The following is a 19,888-nucleotide window of genomic DNA, read 5'->3' on the forward strand; positions in this document are numbered from 1 at the left end:
AAGTGGAGTAAAGTTGGAAGAAGTTAATATCCACAAGACTGGGTATTAATTCCAAGCTTCGAGAATAAGAGTTGTACACAAAACATAATTCCACGGTGACTACTAGTCTAAAAATATTCAGCAACTCTCTAAAAATGTTCAGCAAAATCATGGGAACTCCAGGCAGACCAGAAGCCTCCAAAATTTAAAGAGACAGGACTTTTATTTATTACTAGATTCAATAAAAGCTGACCAAAAGAAAGCTTTTTTCAAATTCTCATAATGATTTAGTCTAAGATCAAACAGTGGGTAACAGTGGGTTTCTTGTCAACACTTATCTGTAGAACATCTGAAGTGTGTTTTCAATTTTACCTTACAGAAGAGAACTGGAATCTTGACTGCTCAGAACTCAGCAAAACAAGTTCTGGCCCTAACTTTGAAACCTTTTTTGTTACATGCAGGCACACCCTCTCATCCTGCTGTTTTACCCATTACTGCCACACTAACTTTGCTTTCAATTAGCAACAGTTTTGAATCTGGTTAGGTCGGAAAATATTTTAACTCTCAAAATTCAAGCCCCAAGCAGTAATTTAAGTGTGTTTTCTTCTTGGCTCTTTAGGAAATATGTCTATTTGCAATGGAACAGAACAGACACATTTAAAATGCATACTATCTACAAACCCCAGGGCAGAAATGAACTTCATCACACATTTTCTGTCCAGAAAATGTCATTTAAATTACTGGAATCCCAACTGCTGATTTGGAGTTTCATAAGATACACAGAACTTCTGCATATATGATCCTGACCCTTCATCATTTAACTAAATCGATGCCTTTGGAGCAAGACCTGTTGTTTTTTATTTTTTTTTATCAGAGAATTTAAATTTCTCTTAAATACTTCCAAAGAAAAAAGCAAACAGGACTAGAGCAACTGGAAATAATTTCATTTTTTGCCCTGCACTTTGGAAGCCAGACCATTTCATGCAGTCTTTTGTGACTACTGGTGTTACTCACTTTCCCAGGTGTGAGGCACAAGCTTCCAGGGCCTTCTTGTCATTCAGACACTGGTTGAGAAATTCCTGGAAGGTCTGGTTAGACTTTGCTATTTGGTCCTGTATATGGCTCACAACTGGTTTGGGTAAACAACCATATAAACTTTCTCCTTCCTTGCAGGCAGCATCTAATTTTTTCTGTCCTTCACTAATAGAATCCAGCACACCCTGTGCAATGAAAGAATATAGTTTAAACACATAAGGTTTGATAATTAAAGATAAGCAATATTTCTATGAGAAGTGGTAAGATTTCTCCAAGAAGATGACAACCATGTTTAGCTGTGGAAAAGTTTCTAAGCAGATAGTTCAAATAAGATTTTATTAAGTGGTACTGCAATTCACAGCATCCAGTTTTTTATTTGATCCCAAGGTGGTCATGGCTTTCTCTGAAGTTTAATAATCTCTTCAAGATGTTACACGCTTCAGGAATTATGGCTGCTTACAATAGGTATCTGATACTTATGTTCAGTCTCATCAAAAGTATATACATACAATCTTTGACATATCAGTATTAATCTGAAATGTTGAATATGTAAAAGTGTTATAAAAATAGGAAAAGGAAAGGAAGAGAAAGAAAGAGAAAAGGAAAAAAAATATTAATAATCAGAAACAAGAGTATATAGTTTGTAGTTACACATAAACTTCCCAGAAATTAAATTCTCATCTCTCAGAAGAGGGACCACAGTTTTCACTGTATTACCTCTACAGTACACACTGTTGCCTCAAACCATTTTTGTATTACCTTTTTAAGAAAAAAAAACAACAACTGTGCTAGCATCTACAAATTATTTTAGAGATATTATTGGTTCCTATACTAAATTGTTAATTACTAGTAGTTTTAATTTGTTCACTTTACCTGCAAGTCATGTAGCTTTGCCTCTATGGCTTTGCTGTCCCCAGACCTGTCAGATGATTCTTTTACTGCAGCCTTCACACCAGAAAACCATTCCTGGAATTCTTGCATAGAGTCTTATTTAATAAAAAAGTTTAGAGAAGAGATTAGTTTTTAAGATACAGCATTATCCACAATATTATGCAGCTGTTTTAAACAGTTCTTTTTCAATCAGTTCTTTTTCAATCCTTCAGGAACAGTGTATAAAAGCTAACAGAACAGGTCTAATTGTCTTCAATAACCTTGGGAGTAGGATTAATTTCATAAGGAACTAGATATTTCCACTGTAAATGTCCAAATTTCAACAGTCTTACTAGGCTGCCCTTGACAGTCAATTTTAGTTTGATACGTCCCAGTTTCATGCTAGATAAAATCAAAATTAGTATCTTAATAAACAAGATTAAAAGTTGTTTACTCTTCTCCACTGACTATCCAGGGAGCCCAGGAAAGACTTGAAATGGATGCTTTTACATTATAAAAGCATTTGTTATATACCATTTTGTTATATATACCATATAACAAATATATATATTTATTATTATTATATATTATTATATAATAATAAATATATTATATATATTATAATATATAAGTATATTATATATTATAATATATACAATGTATATATTATATATATTATAATATATAAATATAATATATATTACTATATATTATATATATTATTTATATATATATATATCTCCTTATTGCAAGTAAACAAAGTGTATTTATGCAATAGAGGTGAATCCCAATAGTGAGGAAAGGTGGATTTTCATGCATATCACATGGTTAGAGTTGAATTCTGTTTATGTAAAATTTTTTGTTTCATAGCAGTTATCCAATGAACACTTGGTAACAGGACTTTTTGAGAGGCTCCATACAAAAATGAAGTTGTAATTACAAGTGATGTTACTGGAAACTCTGGCAGACTCCAGAATGATTCACGGCTGCGGGATAACAGCTCACTCATATGAACCAGCCTGAGGACTCACAGAGGAAATGTTTTTCCAAGGACTCCTGCATCCTGGCCTGTGTTCTGGAGCAGAGCAGATTCACAGCTTCATACTTCTTTATTAACAAAGAGACAGTGCCACCAAGAGCTTCCAGCTCTACCGAATGGTATTTGCGACAGAGGCTGTTGAGGGTCTCCCGGGTTGAGTCAATGTTGCTTTGCTGAAGCTGAAGGTCCTTTTGTGTTTCCTGAAAATGAAGTTACAACATAATTACGATATTTATAAAGAAACAAAAGAATTGGCTTTTTCTCAAGCATTCCTACTCCTGCCATATGTTCTTTTCTCCTGTGGTCTATAAGTCATCCCAGACACAATGAAGGGAAGAGGCACTGGATTGTGTTTCCTGAGTTTTCCAAGTGAGATGAATCCTTGAAACTAAAGAGCCATCGTAGAAATGTGAAAAGTGTTGTTTCTCATGATTTATTACTCTCTTATAAATAAACACATTTCAAAGCATATTGAATAGAAATAGATATATTCAGCTAAGTCTGAAGGTACATGTGGGATGCAATATGACACTGGTATTTGGCAGGACTTCTGAATGAGAGGGACTTTACACACAATTTGAGAGAAACGTTTTCTGAAAATTAAATGTGAGTTGGCTAGTAAATCAATATTAACTGTGCTCACACTTAAATACCTCCATGTGGTTTGTCATGTTATGTGTGCATAACTGCATCCAGTCAAGAGACCACTTGGATGTAGAAAAAAGAATTGTTATATTTAATGAGAGAGGAGGATTTCTGAGGTAGAAGTTTGTATTAAATTTGAATTTGGACCAGTGTCTTTTACTGTGATGTGCTATGAATTTCATAACTTATTGAAAGGAGTCAATGCACTTGAAAACATGCTGGAGTAATGACCAAGGAGTTAAATGTAACAAAACCAGCTCTTGCCACAGACGGTATTATTCATTAAAATTTTCTAAAAGGTTTGTAAAAAGCTAATAAATCAGAACTTTTGTTCATTGGTGCAACTTCCTAAAAATAATCACTGTATTATTTGCTAATATTCTAGCAGCTGTGCAGGAGATATGCATTTTTTATCAAAGGAAAATTAAGTATAAAGCTCAGAAAAAAAATCCCCAAAGATCATAAGGAAAATGCATAAGGAAAAGTATATTGATTTTCTTCAGCACTGACCTTTAGTTTATTTAGAGCTTCAGGATCCAGGTTACGTGCACAGCTTAACAGTGTCTCTTCCACTTGAGTTAGCCAGTCTGTCATCTGACCAATCAGCTTCTGTAACTGCATCTTCTGAGTACTGAAATCTTTCAGCGTCTCTTTTGCTGTCTCTGATATTTCTTTGGCATGGTCCAACTTCTGCCTCAAATCTGACTCTATAAACTAAACCCAAAATGTTATGTATTAAGGCATTTAGCAATAAAAATGCTTATTACGGTAAATGATTATTGAAAAAATGGAATGTAGGAAAGAGGCACACAATGATAACTTTGTTCTCTTTACAAGTTTAACTTGTAGAAGAGATACTTACATACCTACAAACAGACAACCATTCTATTGAGTCTTAGATATACAATAATCCAAAGAAGGGATACTAACTTATAAAAAGCCAGACTGCAAACTATTGCAGTTATTATCCATTTCTGAAAAATGAAAAGTTGGTATTTCCCCGTTTCTAATTTGCCATATATACAGAACATGACCTACACTCAAATAGCTAGATACAAATAAATATCAACTGGGGAGTGAGCCTTAAGAGCACTGAGGCTTAAAGTATCTCAGTATAAGGCAGGTGGAAATTGAAGACAGTACAAAAAATAACCTGTTATTGCCCCTTAACCTGTTCAAAGTCAGGAACGTGCAAAATTACAGTAGATGTTTGCTGAGCACATATCACTAATAGAAGTTAATCCAATCAGTCATAATATGGTACTATATATAAATCAGATTCACAGAATCCTTTGGGTTAGAAGGAATCTCTGTAGATTCCTTAGTCCAAGTTCCCTGTCAAGGCAGGGTCAGCTACAGCAGGTGACATAGAAACACATCCAGATGGGTTTTTTTCCTTCTCCAGAGAGGGAGACTCCACAACCTGCCTGGGCAGCCTGTTCCAAAATGTGAGCAAGGCTTGAGTGTTTCATTAACTTCCAGTAAAACCTGATATGTACCAAGATATATCCCTGCCCATGGAAATTACAGAAGTCAGCTTATATTTTTGAATTTCTGACATTAAGTTAATAACCTCAAATACCAATTTCTGTTTGAAATCAAACTGCCAAAATAGTCATACTTTGGTTTTGTGACTGCCCTAGTGGATAGAAGCAAGTATCTGGCCAAAAGTTTAACAGCTCACCTTTGTGTTCATTGTTGTATGTTTTTCTTGTAAGAGCTAGTTCAAGGCCCTTATTCTAGTCCACTAAAGAATACTTTTTGGTTAACAAAGCAGATGAACATATTTTACTGCCTCATAATCCTTTCAAGGAAAAAAACTGTGCATGCACTCATGTGTGATGTGGCTTAATGTGCAGATTAGAGAATATCTGTAGTCTCATATCTTATCAGCTGCATTATAAACTATTTATTCTATTTTGATTTATTAAAAAAATACTCCTACAACCCTCATGTTCACTTACTTTATGACATACTGTTGATACAAAAAAATCAAGGTTACCTAGAGAAATATGAACAAAGAATAGTTATGCTACATAAAAATAATAATGCTACATCTGTCACCTGAAAGAAAAAGGCAGCGTAGGAAAGACAAAAATTTCAGAAGGAATATTTTCTTGGTTATTTGAACACAATCTGTGGTTACCAATGTTTTTATTTTACCTGGAGGTCTGCAGGAGGCTCTTGAGTATGGGTCAGCTCTTTAAGTTCCAAAATTTTGGAACTAAGTTGCTCCAACTTCAGTTCTTTATTCTTGACTTCAGACTGAAAAGAGATGTGGTCAAAGTTTCATACCAAACTACAACAAACTTTCAGACTTTCAGAAGTATTCTCCATCAATTTCAAAATTGAAAGAAAATGTAAACACATCTTAGCAAACAGGGAAAACACTGCACTAATTTTGTGCTCTAAAAATCTCCCAGCTCTTTTTCCTTATTAGACTCAGTTCAAAGTAATTTTCCCCTCCTTTAAAATAAATTATTGCATTTAAAATGCTCTAAAAGCTTTTGTTTGTTAAAACTGGGAAAATAATTATGAAAATGTCATTGTTTATTTGACTGAAAGTATCTACTGGGCGTGTTAGGTTCCACTGAAGGATTCAATTGCCAAACTTAACATCTGCCCTGAATGCCCAGAAGAATAGTTAGGGGGTATTTTGTGCTAGGGAGGATATAATATTAGGTGGGCAGTGAAGAAAGTGACCACTAATTTGGGCCACAGAAGGGGTAAACTGATTGATGCTGTCCATGCTCATCTATTTCTGATTGCAGAAAGGGCAGGACCCTGCTGTCACCAAACTGCTCTTCCTCTTGGCCTTTGCAAAACAAAGTACCAAAAAAACGTATTATGCATTCTGTGACTGTAAATGAACACTCAATGATCACATCTGCTATTCTGGCCTCCTGCACATCAAGTACACCTGTGGTTTGGGTAGTCTGCTTTTACTCCAAATCAGTTTTAACAGCTATGAATTCAGGTGGTCGGATTGCTACATAAGGCATTCGATAAAGCTCAACCTTGAGCAAAGTACTGATTTATCAATGTTTATATTCTACCACAATTCTTGAATATGTTCACTGTGCATCTTCTTAAGGACATAATTTATTCCAAACGAAGTAGAATATGGCCCAATCTATGATTGACCTGATATCTCTTATTGTCTGGAGAACCTACTTTCCTGGATGAGGTTTTAGAAACTACTCAGTTTTTTGCTAAACTTTAGCTTAAGTTGTCTAAAATTTTCCTTGTTTTTTACTGGAACAGAATTCAGCCTAGAGCCAAATATAACTGCAAGAGCCAAAATAACTATGGAGCTTTGATTTAGTAAGGTGTGCCATTCTTGTTTCTGTTAGAAGCAAACACCTTCTAATAAAAAGGACAGGAATGCTCTTATCTAGCTGTTGGGTACCACCATTTAAACAGAGAACACAGACGTCTGCAACAGCAAAGTGTTTTCTCTGTGTTGAACATCACTTGACATTTTAATCACTGATTTATGGGTAAGAACCTGGAAATCTTTCAGGAGGACTTCCATTCTCTGACTGTTACTGAAGTTGTTGATGCCTTCATTCAGCTGAGAAATGCACTTATTACACCATCCATCCAATTCATCTCCAGTTTTCAGGACATCATCCCATAGAGACACGCTTACACTCAGTCGGTCGATGTTCTCATCAAGTCTTTCAGATACCTTTTAAGAAAGAAGAATATGTCAATACCATTCAAAAATTAATTTTAGACTCAATTTTGCAGACAGTTATACTACAAATGCATCAAAAATAATTAGTAAATGGGTAAAATAATTTTCCTTGATTTAGTTCTAAGTCCTGAATGCTAATTTCAATTTTCTTACCCAGATCATAAAAAGAAACGCAAATCTTATGTGTCTCCTTCCAAATATTTGTATATTTTTTTACTGGAAAAGAGTTCAGGTTCATATAAACTTTATTTTCCAAAAAAAACCCACTTATCCTTCTTACCACAATGTAGTAATTTGGTACTAAAGCAGTACAAATGTGAAAATGTAAAACATTAGGTAGAAATTCTTTAATGTGAAGGTGGTGAGACACTGGAACTGATTATCCAGAGCCATTGTAGATGCATCCATGGAAATGTTGAAGGCTAGGTTGGATGGGGCTTTGAGCAACCTGGTGTAGTGAAAGATGCCCCTGCCCTGGGGGCAAGGGGTTGGAACCAGATCTTCAAGGTCCCTTCCAACCCAAACCAATCCATGATTCTGTAACTAGCTTTTATGTTATGTTTCTCTCCTGTAGTGAAGTCTTTCTCAACACATTAATATCTTTCGTGTTTAGCTTAATGTAATTTCCTGCTGAACTATTAGTCCAATTTACTTCAGTGAAGTATTGCTGGTATGTATTAGGTGTGAGTCCAACCCAAATTCATGCTTGGAACTGCACAGTGAGAAAATTTACAGTAGTAGCATTCATACACTGCTGTAAAACACCATTTAAAGTTTATCAAATTGATGTCACAACTTCGTACATAGAGTGGACACCAAATCCCTCTGATTAAAACTTTGAGTTATACTTAAAAGTAAATTTTACTAAACAGTTACTCTTAGTCAATTTTACTAAACAATTGTACAAGAGAAATATTGTAAGCTTAGCCAAACTTAAAAACTGTATTTGTCATATAAACACCAGTTTCTTACATCTAGCCATTTGTCCACCACGGAGTTCATATCTGTTTTCAGTGCACTGAAATCGCAGTTATGCACTCTCTTCAGTTCTGCTATCAAATGTTTTCCTTTATTGGTGAAAGTATCCAGGTCTTTTTGTTTATCACTCAGATCATTCTTGGCAGCTTCATGCTGTGGACATAAATATTTGGTTGTTTAATGAAGCCTTAAAGAAAGAAAGAAAAATCAGTTCTCCAGGTACCCATACCTAGACCTGTGCTATGAATTTGTTAATTTTCATATCTAATATTTTACTACTCCACAAAATACAAAGAAACTGACATGATTTTCTCATAAGCATAATCATATAGGATGATTGTTCTCATAAATAAAGCACACAAGTGGCAGTAAAAAATTTTGAATTTATTCTACTTGGTAACCAGATATTTTCTGGACTTAGGGAAATTTCCTTTTTTTATTTGTCTTTCCATTCTTCATTATTGAATAATCACTTCAGGAGTTATAGCAAGGTAAGCAGAGGGTGCTGCAAATAAAATTTAGGATTAAAAACACTATATCTCTACTAGACATTCTGTAAAACAAAAGTACAGATGAGTTCTGAAAGGAACTGGACAAGGGCTTCAGGGCTACTAAGTTTGCAAACCTAGGCATAGGGAAATATTTAATTTTGTCACTGAAAAGGTGAGATGCTGAGATCCGATCACAGTAAGAATCTTATGCTTTTTTCTACAGCAAGTACTAGAAAGCAGTACTAACAATAAGCTACTAATCTGTATGCACTATGGCCAAAATTTTTATTACACTGGAACCACTATCTGTGGCCATGGCTGCAGCAGGGAATTGTCCTCAGCTCAAGGCTCAAAGGAATGATGTGGAAGTTTAATGAAATTCTTTTTTAGACTGGTGAGCTCTGTTCTGGCTTTTTTATTCTTTTAAGATATCTAATAGAAAGAGGCCATAAATACACACAGTTTAGAATAAGGTTTATACAGATCTGACTGAAAAATTTTGAATCAAGAGCTCAACAGCCTTCCAAATTAAATTACCCTCCAAAGGAACAGACAGAATTAAACTCAGAACTGTTTATCCTGGAAGGCTTATGGACAGCACAATTTAGTATCTTAGAAATACAATCCAGTGAAATGAATACAGTGTAGGGATCCAAATACCTTATCTCTGCACAATGTCTAGTATCAACATTATATACCATGGCAGAAGTCCTCTCAGCAAAAGAGAGAGACATAAAAATTTTACACATCAGAAATGTGTGCAATTCATGAGGTTTTTTTGTGGCATTTTATCTATTCCAAAATTTACCCAATAGAGAAAAACATTGAAATATGTTGACTAGAACTGTCATACTGTGGTAGGAATACATAGGATACATATTCTCGATGTATTTTATATAAAGAGCTATCCACTATTTTCTACTTACGCTTTCCATATACTAAGAATCGGCATTTCCATTAAGAATAGATTAATAGATCTCACCAAAATGTAAAAAGGGCTGTATTCTTTCCTCATCACAATCAGTACAATTTAAACTCTGAATGTCAGTATGATAAGATTTGACAGTGAATTCAAGGAGCTTTAAACACAGCTCAAGGGCATCTTTTAAAAAAAAAAGTAAATTCAATCAAAAAAATTGTTAAAATTCCTCAAAGGAAAATATATTTCATTACCTTTGATAATGTTCGCCTGACATCTTCATGATCCTTCCATATGGATTTGGTCACAGAAGCACTGTTAGCACTGTCTATGACTTTCATTACTGTTGACTTCAAGCTCTGATATTCCTTCATCAGATCAATCAGAACACAGGACTGCTCCTTTCTGTAATTTGAAAAAGCTGTTAGCACCACTTGCTGCCATGCTTCTGAAGGATAGAGAACATGACATAGCAATTCACCATGGGAAAACCAGGATGCAGTACTAAACATGAATTGGGCAGCCAAGGAAATATTAATATTTTGTGTTTAGAAATCACTGTCAATCCATCAAAAAACATCTTACTGAAGAGAAATGAATGTGAATTGCCATCTCATATGTATCAGATACTAAAACTGACTTCAGTAAAAGACTGAAACCAGAATTCAGGCTTCTCAGTTCCTAAGTTTAGCATCTTTTTGACTGAAAACCACATTATAACAATTGTGCTACTCACAGTTAATTTAAAAAAAATCCCAACAACTTGTTTCTTTAACATGGAGTGGCTTTTGGGTAAAAAGAAGCAGAAATAAAGACTAAAGCAACACATACTAAGGTAAGGTCTGCCTATTTTGTCCTCCCATTGTCAGAGGCATGCTTTTGGGACTAAAATGTTATAGTCAACTTACCTCCCTTCTACTGAGAATAAATTAGCCTTCTGCTAAAAACAAGCCTAATTTTATTCCCATCCTCTCTCTAGGAAACCTTATTTATGCTAAGGCAATGGACAGAGGAAAAAGACCTATTCAATCCATTCCTGGTGTTTATACTGAAGAGAGAGGAGCAAAACTGATACTTTGGATATATGCAACATCTATTTGTAAAACAGTGTTTTTCAATGAAAGGATTTTGGGAAACATGACACTGTCAAAAAAGATGAGGAACTGTTTTAGAAGCTGGCTCTTCTCTGAATGCTCCAAAGAGCTCTCCAAAATAAGCAGATTCAGGGGGGTCTAAAATTGTGTCTATGTGAGAGAGAAAACACTGCTGGTTTTCTTTAAAGATGATCATGAGGCAGTTAAGACAAAGAAAAGGGTATGATAAAACTTTCTCTGGTTTCTTTAGCTTCTTTGATCATCAACTTTCATTGATAAAACTGATCATCTGTGTCATATACAAACACTGTAACTGATTACACACTAAAGATTATTATAAACCCATCCCCTAGGGCAGATAGAAATACTTAAATTTAAAAATTATCTAGGACCACTAAATATAGAACTGTCAGAAACACATGACCAATAGGGAGTGAAAATTTATGCTAGAAGGAGAATATGTTCCAGCTAGAGTGACAGCAAAAGCTCAGTGGAGAATTCTTATCTTTCAGAAAACAATAACATGCAATATAGCACATATGTAATAAAATGTATATCTGTCATACTGTACTTAGAACCTATCTGTGGCCTTATTAATAGTATAAGTACAAATGGTACAAATATTCTTGTCAATGTGTTTCCATCTTCTACTAAACACTTAACCAACAAGCCCTGTTTTTCATTATAACTAATATAGCAAGAAGATATTACATGTAATAATTGTGTCTCTTTCCCCATCTTCTCCTTTCTTAGCTTAAGCTAAAGATCTACTTACTTTTCATGTATAGCTTTCTTGGTATCCTTCCACAGAGATTCTAAGCGATTTATCTCTTTGTCACTCTCAGGAGCAAGTGTGATATCTTTTTGGGCTATTTGTTTTGCTTTGTCCATGAGCCACTGGAGTTCATGCTGGTGAGAATTCAATTCTTCATCCAACTGGTTAAAGATCCTCAATCTGCAAGTTAAAAGATCATTAAAAGACTGGTTTCATATAACTTATCTTCACTTTTTTTTTTTTTTTTTGCAAGAGAGAGGAGAAAGAAAAAATGAAACAGTTGCTCTTAGTGTTACTGTGCATAAAACTTCCTTTTTCTAATATTTCCTACAATATTTGGGGCTTTTTTTCTGCTAGAACTGGGATCAGAATGTAATTTTTCTGATACATAAACTGCTATAAAATCATATAGATATATATGTACATCCCCCTCAAACAGTCACCTGGAAATATACTCAGATATTTAGATTAATACTTCATTACAATAAGTGTTTTTAATTCCATCATCCCATGTACAATCTTCAGTTCTGCAAGGTAGAGATAGTTATGTTATATGGGATTTCTAATAGCTGTTTGGATCTTAGATTCATTAGGACAAAATATATTTTTGAGACATAGACTTTCATGATTATTCATTCAATATAAAAGATTAGCAGGACTTGCTTAGTGTTTTGTGCATCCAAATAGTTCACTTATTTACAAAATTTTATTAAGTAAATACACATGCCTGGCAAGAAATAAAGTACCTAAGTAGAAAACACACACATGCCTCCACTTAATAATAAAAGGTCTAGAGATTGCAATCAAGTGTGAAAGTGGCAATGTTTTTACCTTTGCTGGAGGGCTTGCAGTGTTGTCTCCTTCAGGCCCTCCTTGTCAGCCTTTTCCTCAGTATCTTCAATGCTCTTCAGTAACTGCTCTTTACGCTCCATGAAAGATCTTTGCAAGGCTCCAAGAGCTTCTGCCTCACTTTGTTTGGTTCCCAGCAGGTTTTGAACTGCCTCCAGTTCCACACCCAGATTATCCACCATGGCCCTGCAGGAAGTTCTCTGCCCAGAAACGCTGTGTTTCAGATGATATTGAGCCTTAGTAAGGGAACCATCCAAACTGAAAGCATCAGACTCCAACTTGTTAAGATCCTTAATAACACCATTGAGCTCCTTCTCCAGTAATTCAGATTTAGCTTTATCCATATTTCCTGTTTTCTCCACTGTCTGCCTCAGCCGCTGGAGCACTCCTGATACAGCACTATGGTGCTCCAGGAATATTCGCAACTGATCCAGGGCCTCCTGCCTTTGGCTAGTTATCTGACTCGCCTCCTGGAAGATCTGAAAGCAATCTTCAGTCTTTCCCTGCAAGGTCTGCTGGTCCTCTGGGCTGCTGAAAGAACGCAATTTCTCTACATGCTCCTTCAGACTTCGTAACTCCTGTTTCTTACTTTCAACTTCCATTGAGTGATTCTATGGGAAAGACAGAAAACAGAGCTGAGTTTCTTCTTCAAATCAAGAGCTCAGTAAACATTTTAGTACTGAACATACAAGTGAAACTAGCACTACTGAGGGGTTTTCAGTAGGAAAAGTTCAGGGTTACAATTTTGCTTTAAAACTGTCAAATAACAAGTCTGTACGTGACTGCAACGGCATATAGGTTTTCACACAAATAAATTACTTGCTAGTTCTAGATGAGGATTTAGCCAAATGCACTGTACAATTTCTCTGTCTTTAATATTTACATCCAGAAGTTTACCTTATTGTGAGATGCAGCTAGTTGTTGATCAGCTGTGTTTATCTCTGAAGTGGCTTGTAGTTCAGCAAGAAATTGCTTAATCCAGTCTGAAAACCTGAGCAGGAGCTCATCAAACTGCCCATGCTCAGCAACAAGTGATTGAAGGAAGTTGATCCTACAGAATGTCAGATGTAAATATGAAAGCACTTGATACAATTTAATCACTTCCCATAATCAAACCCACAGCTGACTGGTCAGCGTTAAAATCAATGCCAGATGCAAGGAAAATAGGAATATTACTTTAGTTTGACATATTGATTTTTTAATTCTGGGGAATAACATAACATTTGAAAACACTTTTGGATCTTTCCTGTTTCTACTCTTTTATTTATATCAACTGTTACAGATACCCCAAAAAACCAAGGTATGTTCTTCAAATTTTCTTTATGGGTGTAATCCTAGCAAAGGCAATGTTATCGATGGAAGCCAAAATTTGATTTTCAGTCATAGCAACTCTTGCCTATCATCTGAAACACTGAATTAAGGTAAGAGTCTCATTTATTTAGGCCGGGGGTGAGGAATTTCATATTCAACCTCCTCTGAAGTAGGAAAGGGTAAAGTCTGATCAGAAGAACACAATTTAAAAGAAGAATCTGTCCAGAGGAGAGCTCAGTACCTAGGTACCAAGTCTAAACCTTGACCTTGGAAAAGACCTTGTCATTTACCTTCCCATTTCCCTTAGAAATTTTTTTACCTAATTTTCAACATGTAGAAGATCATTATATTGTAAAACAATCATATTGACAAAGCACCTAGAAGATTATGGCATTGATCAGGATCTATTACTTAAGCTACACTACAAATGGTAAAATATGTGTGTTCATCATGGAAAAAATTGAAATCTAAATATATGATAACATACAGTTTGAAATAAAGGAGACAGTTTTTCTAAGCTTAACATGAGCCAGCAGCCTAACAACTGAGCATTTATAGTATTTATGGCAAATTTGAATTTCAAAGTGAGTTTTAAACTACAATAGTGTGGCTTTGCACAAAATAAAGCATATAACTTAAACAATCAAGAACAGATTATTGGAGATTTTAGAATTTACTTGGGAAATTGGAATTGAGGAAATGCAACATTGCCTTCATTTCCTGCCCCACACTACTTCAAACAGACTCTTCTAGCAAAAAAAAATCGGGGGAGTGTATGTCAAAAAGACAGCATCATAAATGTGTGGGATCCTCCACCCCCTATTCCTGGGAGTTCAGGGATTGGTATTGACCTAAAACCTTTGTCTTCTAATGGCAATACTGTAAAATCACAGTTTGGGATGGGGCTTCCTCATCTGGATATTGGTTACTTTAACATGTAAAAAACATTCTGAAGCACAAACCTTTTGTCAACAATTTGTGGTAAAGCTTTCCACCTTTCATCCAGCTCTTCAAATTTTTCTTTTATTGCTTTCACACACTGCTTTGAAGCTGTTGGAAACAGCGTCTCATTTAACTGTAAAAGACTCTCATAGACACAAGTGTGGGACTCAATATCTGCTCTCAAATCCTGGGATAACAACAGAATGAAAAGCTTTTAGTTTAAGCATGGCACCATATAATGCAAAATAACAAAAACTAATAAAAAAACAGCTACAGATTTCCAGCACAGTACTTTGAGTCAAGTGAGTGAGCAGAGGCAAATCCTTGGAGGCATTGAGGCCTATTAGGACAAGCAGGTACTCAACACCTCTCAGACAGCTAAATTCAGTAGGGATTCATCTAAGTCAGTATTTTTCTCTCCTTCAGGACAAAGTGTGACTTTTCCATACAGCTTTATTTTATGATGGCAGCGGCTAAAACTGGCACCACATTTTGCAATAGATTTTGTGTGCAGCAAGAGAGTTGTGAGGAAATGTTGCAAACTGGCTTAAACAAAGCAAAATACTAAAAAAAACCAACCAACCAACCAACACCCCCCAAAAAAACCCCAATAACAAGCAAACTAATCCCCAAACAAAAAAACATTCAACAACAACAACAAAAAAAACCAAACCCAAACCCTCAATTAATTTTCCTTTTCTACTTGTCTTCAAGGAAGAAGGTATAAAAGATGTTACATTTGGCCAACTGCTTCATATTAATCTAAAAACAAATGGCAAAAATTCAAAGGGAAGGCATAATTTAGAATAGGATGAAAGTCTTGTGTTTGAAAAAATAATTAGAACCAGACTTCCATTGCAATTTCAAAACCTTCACGCATTTTTTCATCTGAGAACCTTTCCTCACATGCAAAAAAAAAAAAAAAAAAAAAAAAAGTAAGTATTGCCTAATAAAGGAATTTCCCTAGAGAAAGGATCTTCTAACAAGCAGACTGATGTCCTTCCTTCATAGATAATAGGATATACCAAGGCACTTTTTTCCTTTTTTTTTTTTAGCTGGCATATTATAGTTAAAACTAATAGTACAGTCATTGAGAAATAGTAAGTGATAATGTAATATCTCCTAGGAGATTTGTAAAGCCCAGAATCAATTGATTGCCACACTATAATTGAGCAATTCCTTCCTTTAAAAGACACAGAAAATGCAGAAGGACAATATTTCAGTTGAAACATACCTGCAGTGCCTGCAGTTCACCTTCCAGTTTAATTCTGTCAGCAGAAACATACTGCTCTGCAGGCCTGCCTGCAGCTTCACACCCCTCCAACCAGGCCAGGAAAGCAGAGAGCTCCTTCTCCTGCCTAGCAAAATCACAACCTAGAGTTACCAAGTCATCCTCTCAGTCTCACACGCTGAGCCCAGGAAGGTCTCTGTGTCCACCACAACAGATGTGGGAGTTTACTCACTTCTGCCACTGAGCCAGAAGATTCTCTAATAAGCTCTGTTTCTCCTTAGCACTTTCCAGCACTTTTTCATATTTCTGTTGTAATGCTGTGACCTTTTGAGCAGCTTTTTCTTTGTTGGCCACCTTTCGGACACTGGCTGAGAGAGAGGCCAGAGGGTTGCTCAGTTTTTCCACAGTATGACAAAGGTCCTAGGGAACATGTAAAAGAAACAGAATTTACATACATAAACAACAGAGTTATGGTAACAATGGTGGGAAAAATTCTCTAGTTCTACTCATGAGTTTGAAGCAATGCTGCATCCATCAGATCATGAAGTCACTTCATATCTTAGATATTGCTCAGGTCCACCCTAGGTACACGTGTTCCCAGCACACCAATGAACTGGATTGTAGTGGCAAAAGACTTCCCCAGGAACAGTGCTAAAAGGAAAAAAACTCTGCAACAAAAGAGTCAGATCTCCTGAATGGGCATGTGACACAGCATCATCCGTGTAGGACAAAGCTCCACATTCAGGAAAAAGCTTGAGATTCCCAAACACCTATCTAAGAGTTGCTCTAATTTATACAGAGTAAACTCAAAACCTCACTCCAACAGGTGAGGACTGCCAGACTTGCAGACAATGTCACGACATGGGAGAAGTAGGGAAGAGTTACTTGGAACTTCTGTCAGCATTAGCTAAAGGTCCTTTTCTTAGAAATGACATCTAATGTGAACTACATTTTCCAGTGTTGCTGTTTCTAGAAAGCTGGGAAACTTGTCCATATGAAAATGATTGAAATGTAGTACAGTGAGTTAGAAAATCACAAAATGAAACTCATTTAAAATCACGAAAGCTCCAACCCACAGGTGTAAAATAGTAACAATAGTAATTTTTATAATTACAAGAAATCATATATAGGAGGAAATGTTAATTATACAGGAATAAGTTGCTGATAATTTCACATCAAGATATTTAATCATCATGATCCCCTAAAGAGAACAAGACCTTATAACAGCATACTCAGCATATTCATTATGTTTAAAAGTCAATAAAAATGATGATTACAAGTGCTGTCTAAATAAACTCCTCATATGCAAAATACTTTTCCTCAACTAATATCAAGATTTTTTGAAGCAGAAAGGTCAGGTCCCCCTGAAAACAGCCTTTGTAAGCAGTTATCAATCACTAAGTTCAGAAGATATATATATATGCATTTTACTGCAAGAATAATATGATTATAATTTTTTGTAGTATTTTCTTAGAAAGGCTATGATTATTGTTGAAAAACATACCAGCATTTACAAACAAAAATACTACACCACATTCCCTGAGATGGGATTATATGTAGCTTGAATATCAATCCAGTACTTGTTTTCTTTGTGCAATGGACTGAACCAAATATCCAAATACCCATGGATTCCTAGCATCACAGATAAAAGTTTCTAAGTTGAAACCCTGTCTAGTCTCTTAATTGTCCAAGTAAAACTGCTTCCAAGGATATATTTTCTTTAGTCACAGATTACCTATACTAAAATCCAAGTTTTCATTGGGAAACCTTAGAGGAAAAATGCTAAACAGACTTGTTTCTTATCTCCTGTTTTTCATAAAGTTTTAGATGCACAAAGTTAAAACCAATAACCTGAAGGACAAAGTGGTACTTTTAGGCTTTCTTTCCCCCTAGATTGGGGAGGAAATTTCTAATCCTGTCTGAAATGGTGACAGGCTGCCCTTGCCTCCTTCTGCCTTCACCCTGAGCCGTGTGGCATCAGGCAGCCCCTGGTCTGGGGTTTCTGTAAGGAGGTCAGTGTGACACCGTGTCCCTGGGCTCAGTGCCAGGAACAGCTGGCCACCTGCTCACCGTGCAGTCCTGGAGAGCTGCATATGTTGCTGCTGCTGAAGAGCACGATGTGAGAGGCTCAGCTAGCTTAGCTTCAAATTCAGACACTGACTGCTGCACCTATAAAAAAAACAAAGGCAAACCAGAAGCTAAAATCAGTAGGAATTACATAAATGATTCTTTAAATAACATGTTTCAAATGTTTGCTGCTAAGAGAATTTTATATCCTAAGCCTTTGTAGTGCTGAGTGCCTTTTGAAGTGAAAAGATGCTAACAGTGCTCAGTTCCTCCCAGCTGGGGCAATAATAATATTTAAATTATTTTCTTTACAACCTTCTGTCAACCAAAGAATGAAGTTAAAAGTGTTTATAAGAAGTATGGATGTGGTTCAATAGTGCAATATCCAGGAGAACAACAGGTTTTCAAGAAGACACATAATTTTTATGATTTTTATGTTTTTGTATAAAGTGCATACATTTTACTCCATTTCTGAGGCTGCCTTTTAGGTAATTCAAAGCACAAATTTATGTATCTGGGTCTTGCAATTACCTTAAAAATCCAATTATTTATTTTAGTCCATCCTGTATAATATGCATTTTACAGTCAATTTTAGAAAAATATAGAGTAATTCTATAAATTGCTGCAAATAATCCATTAGATTTTTCATAGTCTACCTGTTTAAGACTTTCTTCATATTTCTGCTGTGCTGATGCATTCCCTGTGATTGTTCCTTCCAGTCTCTGTGCACGATCTCTTAGTTCTTCCCAATACCTTTTGACCTGAGTCAGTTTGGCTTTAATATGTGCACGTTCTCCAGAGGTAACAAACTGGGAAAAAGACTTGGCTTCCTCTTCTAGGTTTGAGATTCCAGTTATTTTACCATCTATCTCTTTATTAATAACCTAAAATGTAAAGCAATAGTAAAAAAATTCAAACGAAGTTTTTAATTATTAGAACAATATTTTCCAATTCCTTTTTCTTCTCTATGCTACAAACATCCTTCATCAAAGAATTACATAAGAGTTCATTGACCACTTGAAATAACTAGTTACCAAAGTCTTTAATATGACCTGCAAATACCTCTCCTTTTTGAAAAGGTTTTAAAGGTTTTCTCTGTCAAAGGTTTATAATATAGGCTGCCCTAAAACCAGTGTGTATGAAGAGCAACTAGAATTGGCTGAGGTGCATATTTTCAAGCAGACATGATGGTTCATATTTTAGCATCTCTTATGTCACAGGAAAGTAGTACACAATTCTCTTTAAGAGTAAAAATAAACAGAAGATGGAAAAACATGATTGTGTAACTGAAAAAGTATTGTCAAGGAGCTGAACCCTAACAGTTGGTTAGTTATGTTTAATAGGTTTTCAAGCACTTACCAAAAAAAGTGCCATATTTAGAAAGCAGTAGAGATGGTTTTCCTTTTCTAATTTAAAATATTACAGTGTAATAAAGGATAAATTTAATTAGGTCTAAGTTAGCGTGAGTGTGCCCTTAGGCAGAAGATTAAATAAAGAACCACACTGCAGTATAAGTAGGAAATCATGAAACAAGGGTGATAATGGCTTTTGGTAATTTTTTTATCTGTCCTGTACCTAGATTAGTAAATGCATAAAGAAAAACTTTCACTAGCTTTACATTACAGCAGCTGCATAACAGCAACTGTCTCCTATTATTTTGTACTTGTCTTATTACAAATTAGAGGCAAACTTGGCAGCTACATCATCCAAAAAAGAAACAGTGTTTCTCATTCAGTGGCTATTTATTCAGTTGGCACCAATGAACTTGGAATTAAGCTCTTTTTTTCACAACAGGTTTCGGGTTTTTTGTTAATTACTGCTGATATATCATGTCCATGGAGCTCTCAAAAGCAATGGAAAACACCCATTGGGAGAGACTTGAAAGATCAAAGTGAGTTCTTTGTAATTGACATAGGCAATAGCATTCTCAGATCAAAAAAAAAAAAGTTAGAATATGTATATA

At 35.5% G+C, this 19,888-nt stretch overlaps 1 protein-coding gene across 9 annotated transcripts in view; it reads right to left on the reverse strand.

The window, feature by feature from the left end:
* Positions 1-19,888, reverse strand: part of SYNE1 (spectrin repeat containing nuclear envelope protein 1) — a 287,608-nt gene that overhangs the window by 156,669 nt on the left and 111,051 nt on the right. For all 9 annotated transcript variants that reach the window (XM_077175388.1, XM_077175395.1, XM_077175394.1 and 6 more), the window contains 16 exons: positions 18,582-18,809; positions 17,929-18,027; positions 16,091-16,278; positions 15,862-15,985; positions 14,648-14,814; positions 13,272-13,425; positions 12,357-12,985; positions 11,526-11,705; positions 9,911-10,061; positions 8,241-8,399; positions 7,077-7,259; positions 5,732-5,833; positions 4,079-4,282; positions 2,916-3,123; positions 1,888-2,000; positions 994-1,199 (listed from right to left, as the gene is read on the reverse strand). In XM_077175388.1, the coding sequence (XP_077031503.1) occupies positions 994-1,199; positions 1,888-2,000; positions 2,916-3,123; positions 4,079-4,282; positions 5,732-5,833; positions 7,077-7,259; positions 8,241-8,399; positions 9,911-10,061; positions 11,526-11,705; positions 12,357-12,985; positions 13,272-13,425; positions 14,648-14,814; positions 15,862-15,985; positions 16,091-16,278; positions 17,929-18,027; positions 18,582-18,809 (3,095 nt within the window). The remainder of the gene's footprint in view (positions 1-993; positions 1,200-1,887; positions 2,001-2,915; positions 3,124-4,078; positions 4,283-5,731; positions 5,834-7,076; positions 7,260-8,240; positions 8,400-9,910; positions 10,062-11,525; positions 11,706-12,356; positions 12,986-13,271; positions 13,426-14,647; positions 14,815-15,861; positions 15,986-16,090; positions 16,279-17,928; positions 18,028-18,581; positions 18,810-19,888) is intronic.

This window comes from Agelaius phoeniceus, chromosome 3 (assembly GCF_051311805.1).
Source record: "Agelaius phoeniceus isolate bAgePho1 chromosome 3, bAgePho1.hap1, whole genome shotgun sequence".
Classification (NCBI taxonomy): Eukaryota; Metazoa; Chordata; class Aves; order Passeriformes; family Icteridae; genus Agelaius; species Agelaius phoeniceus.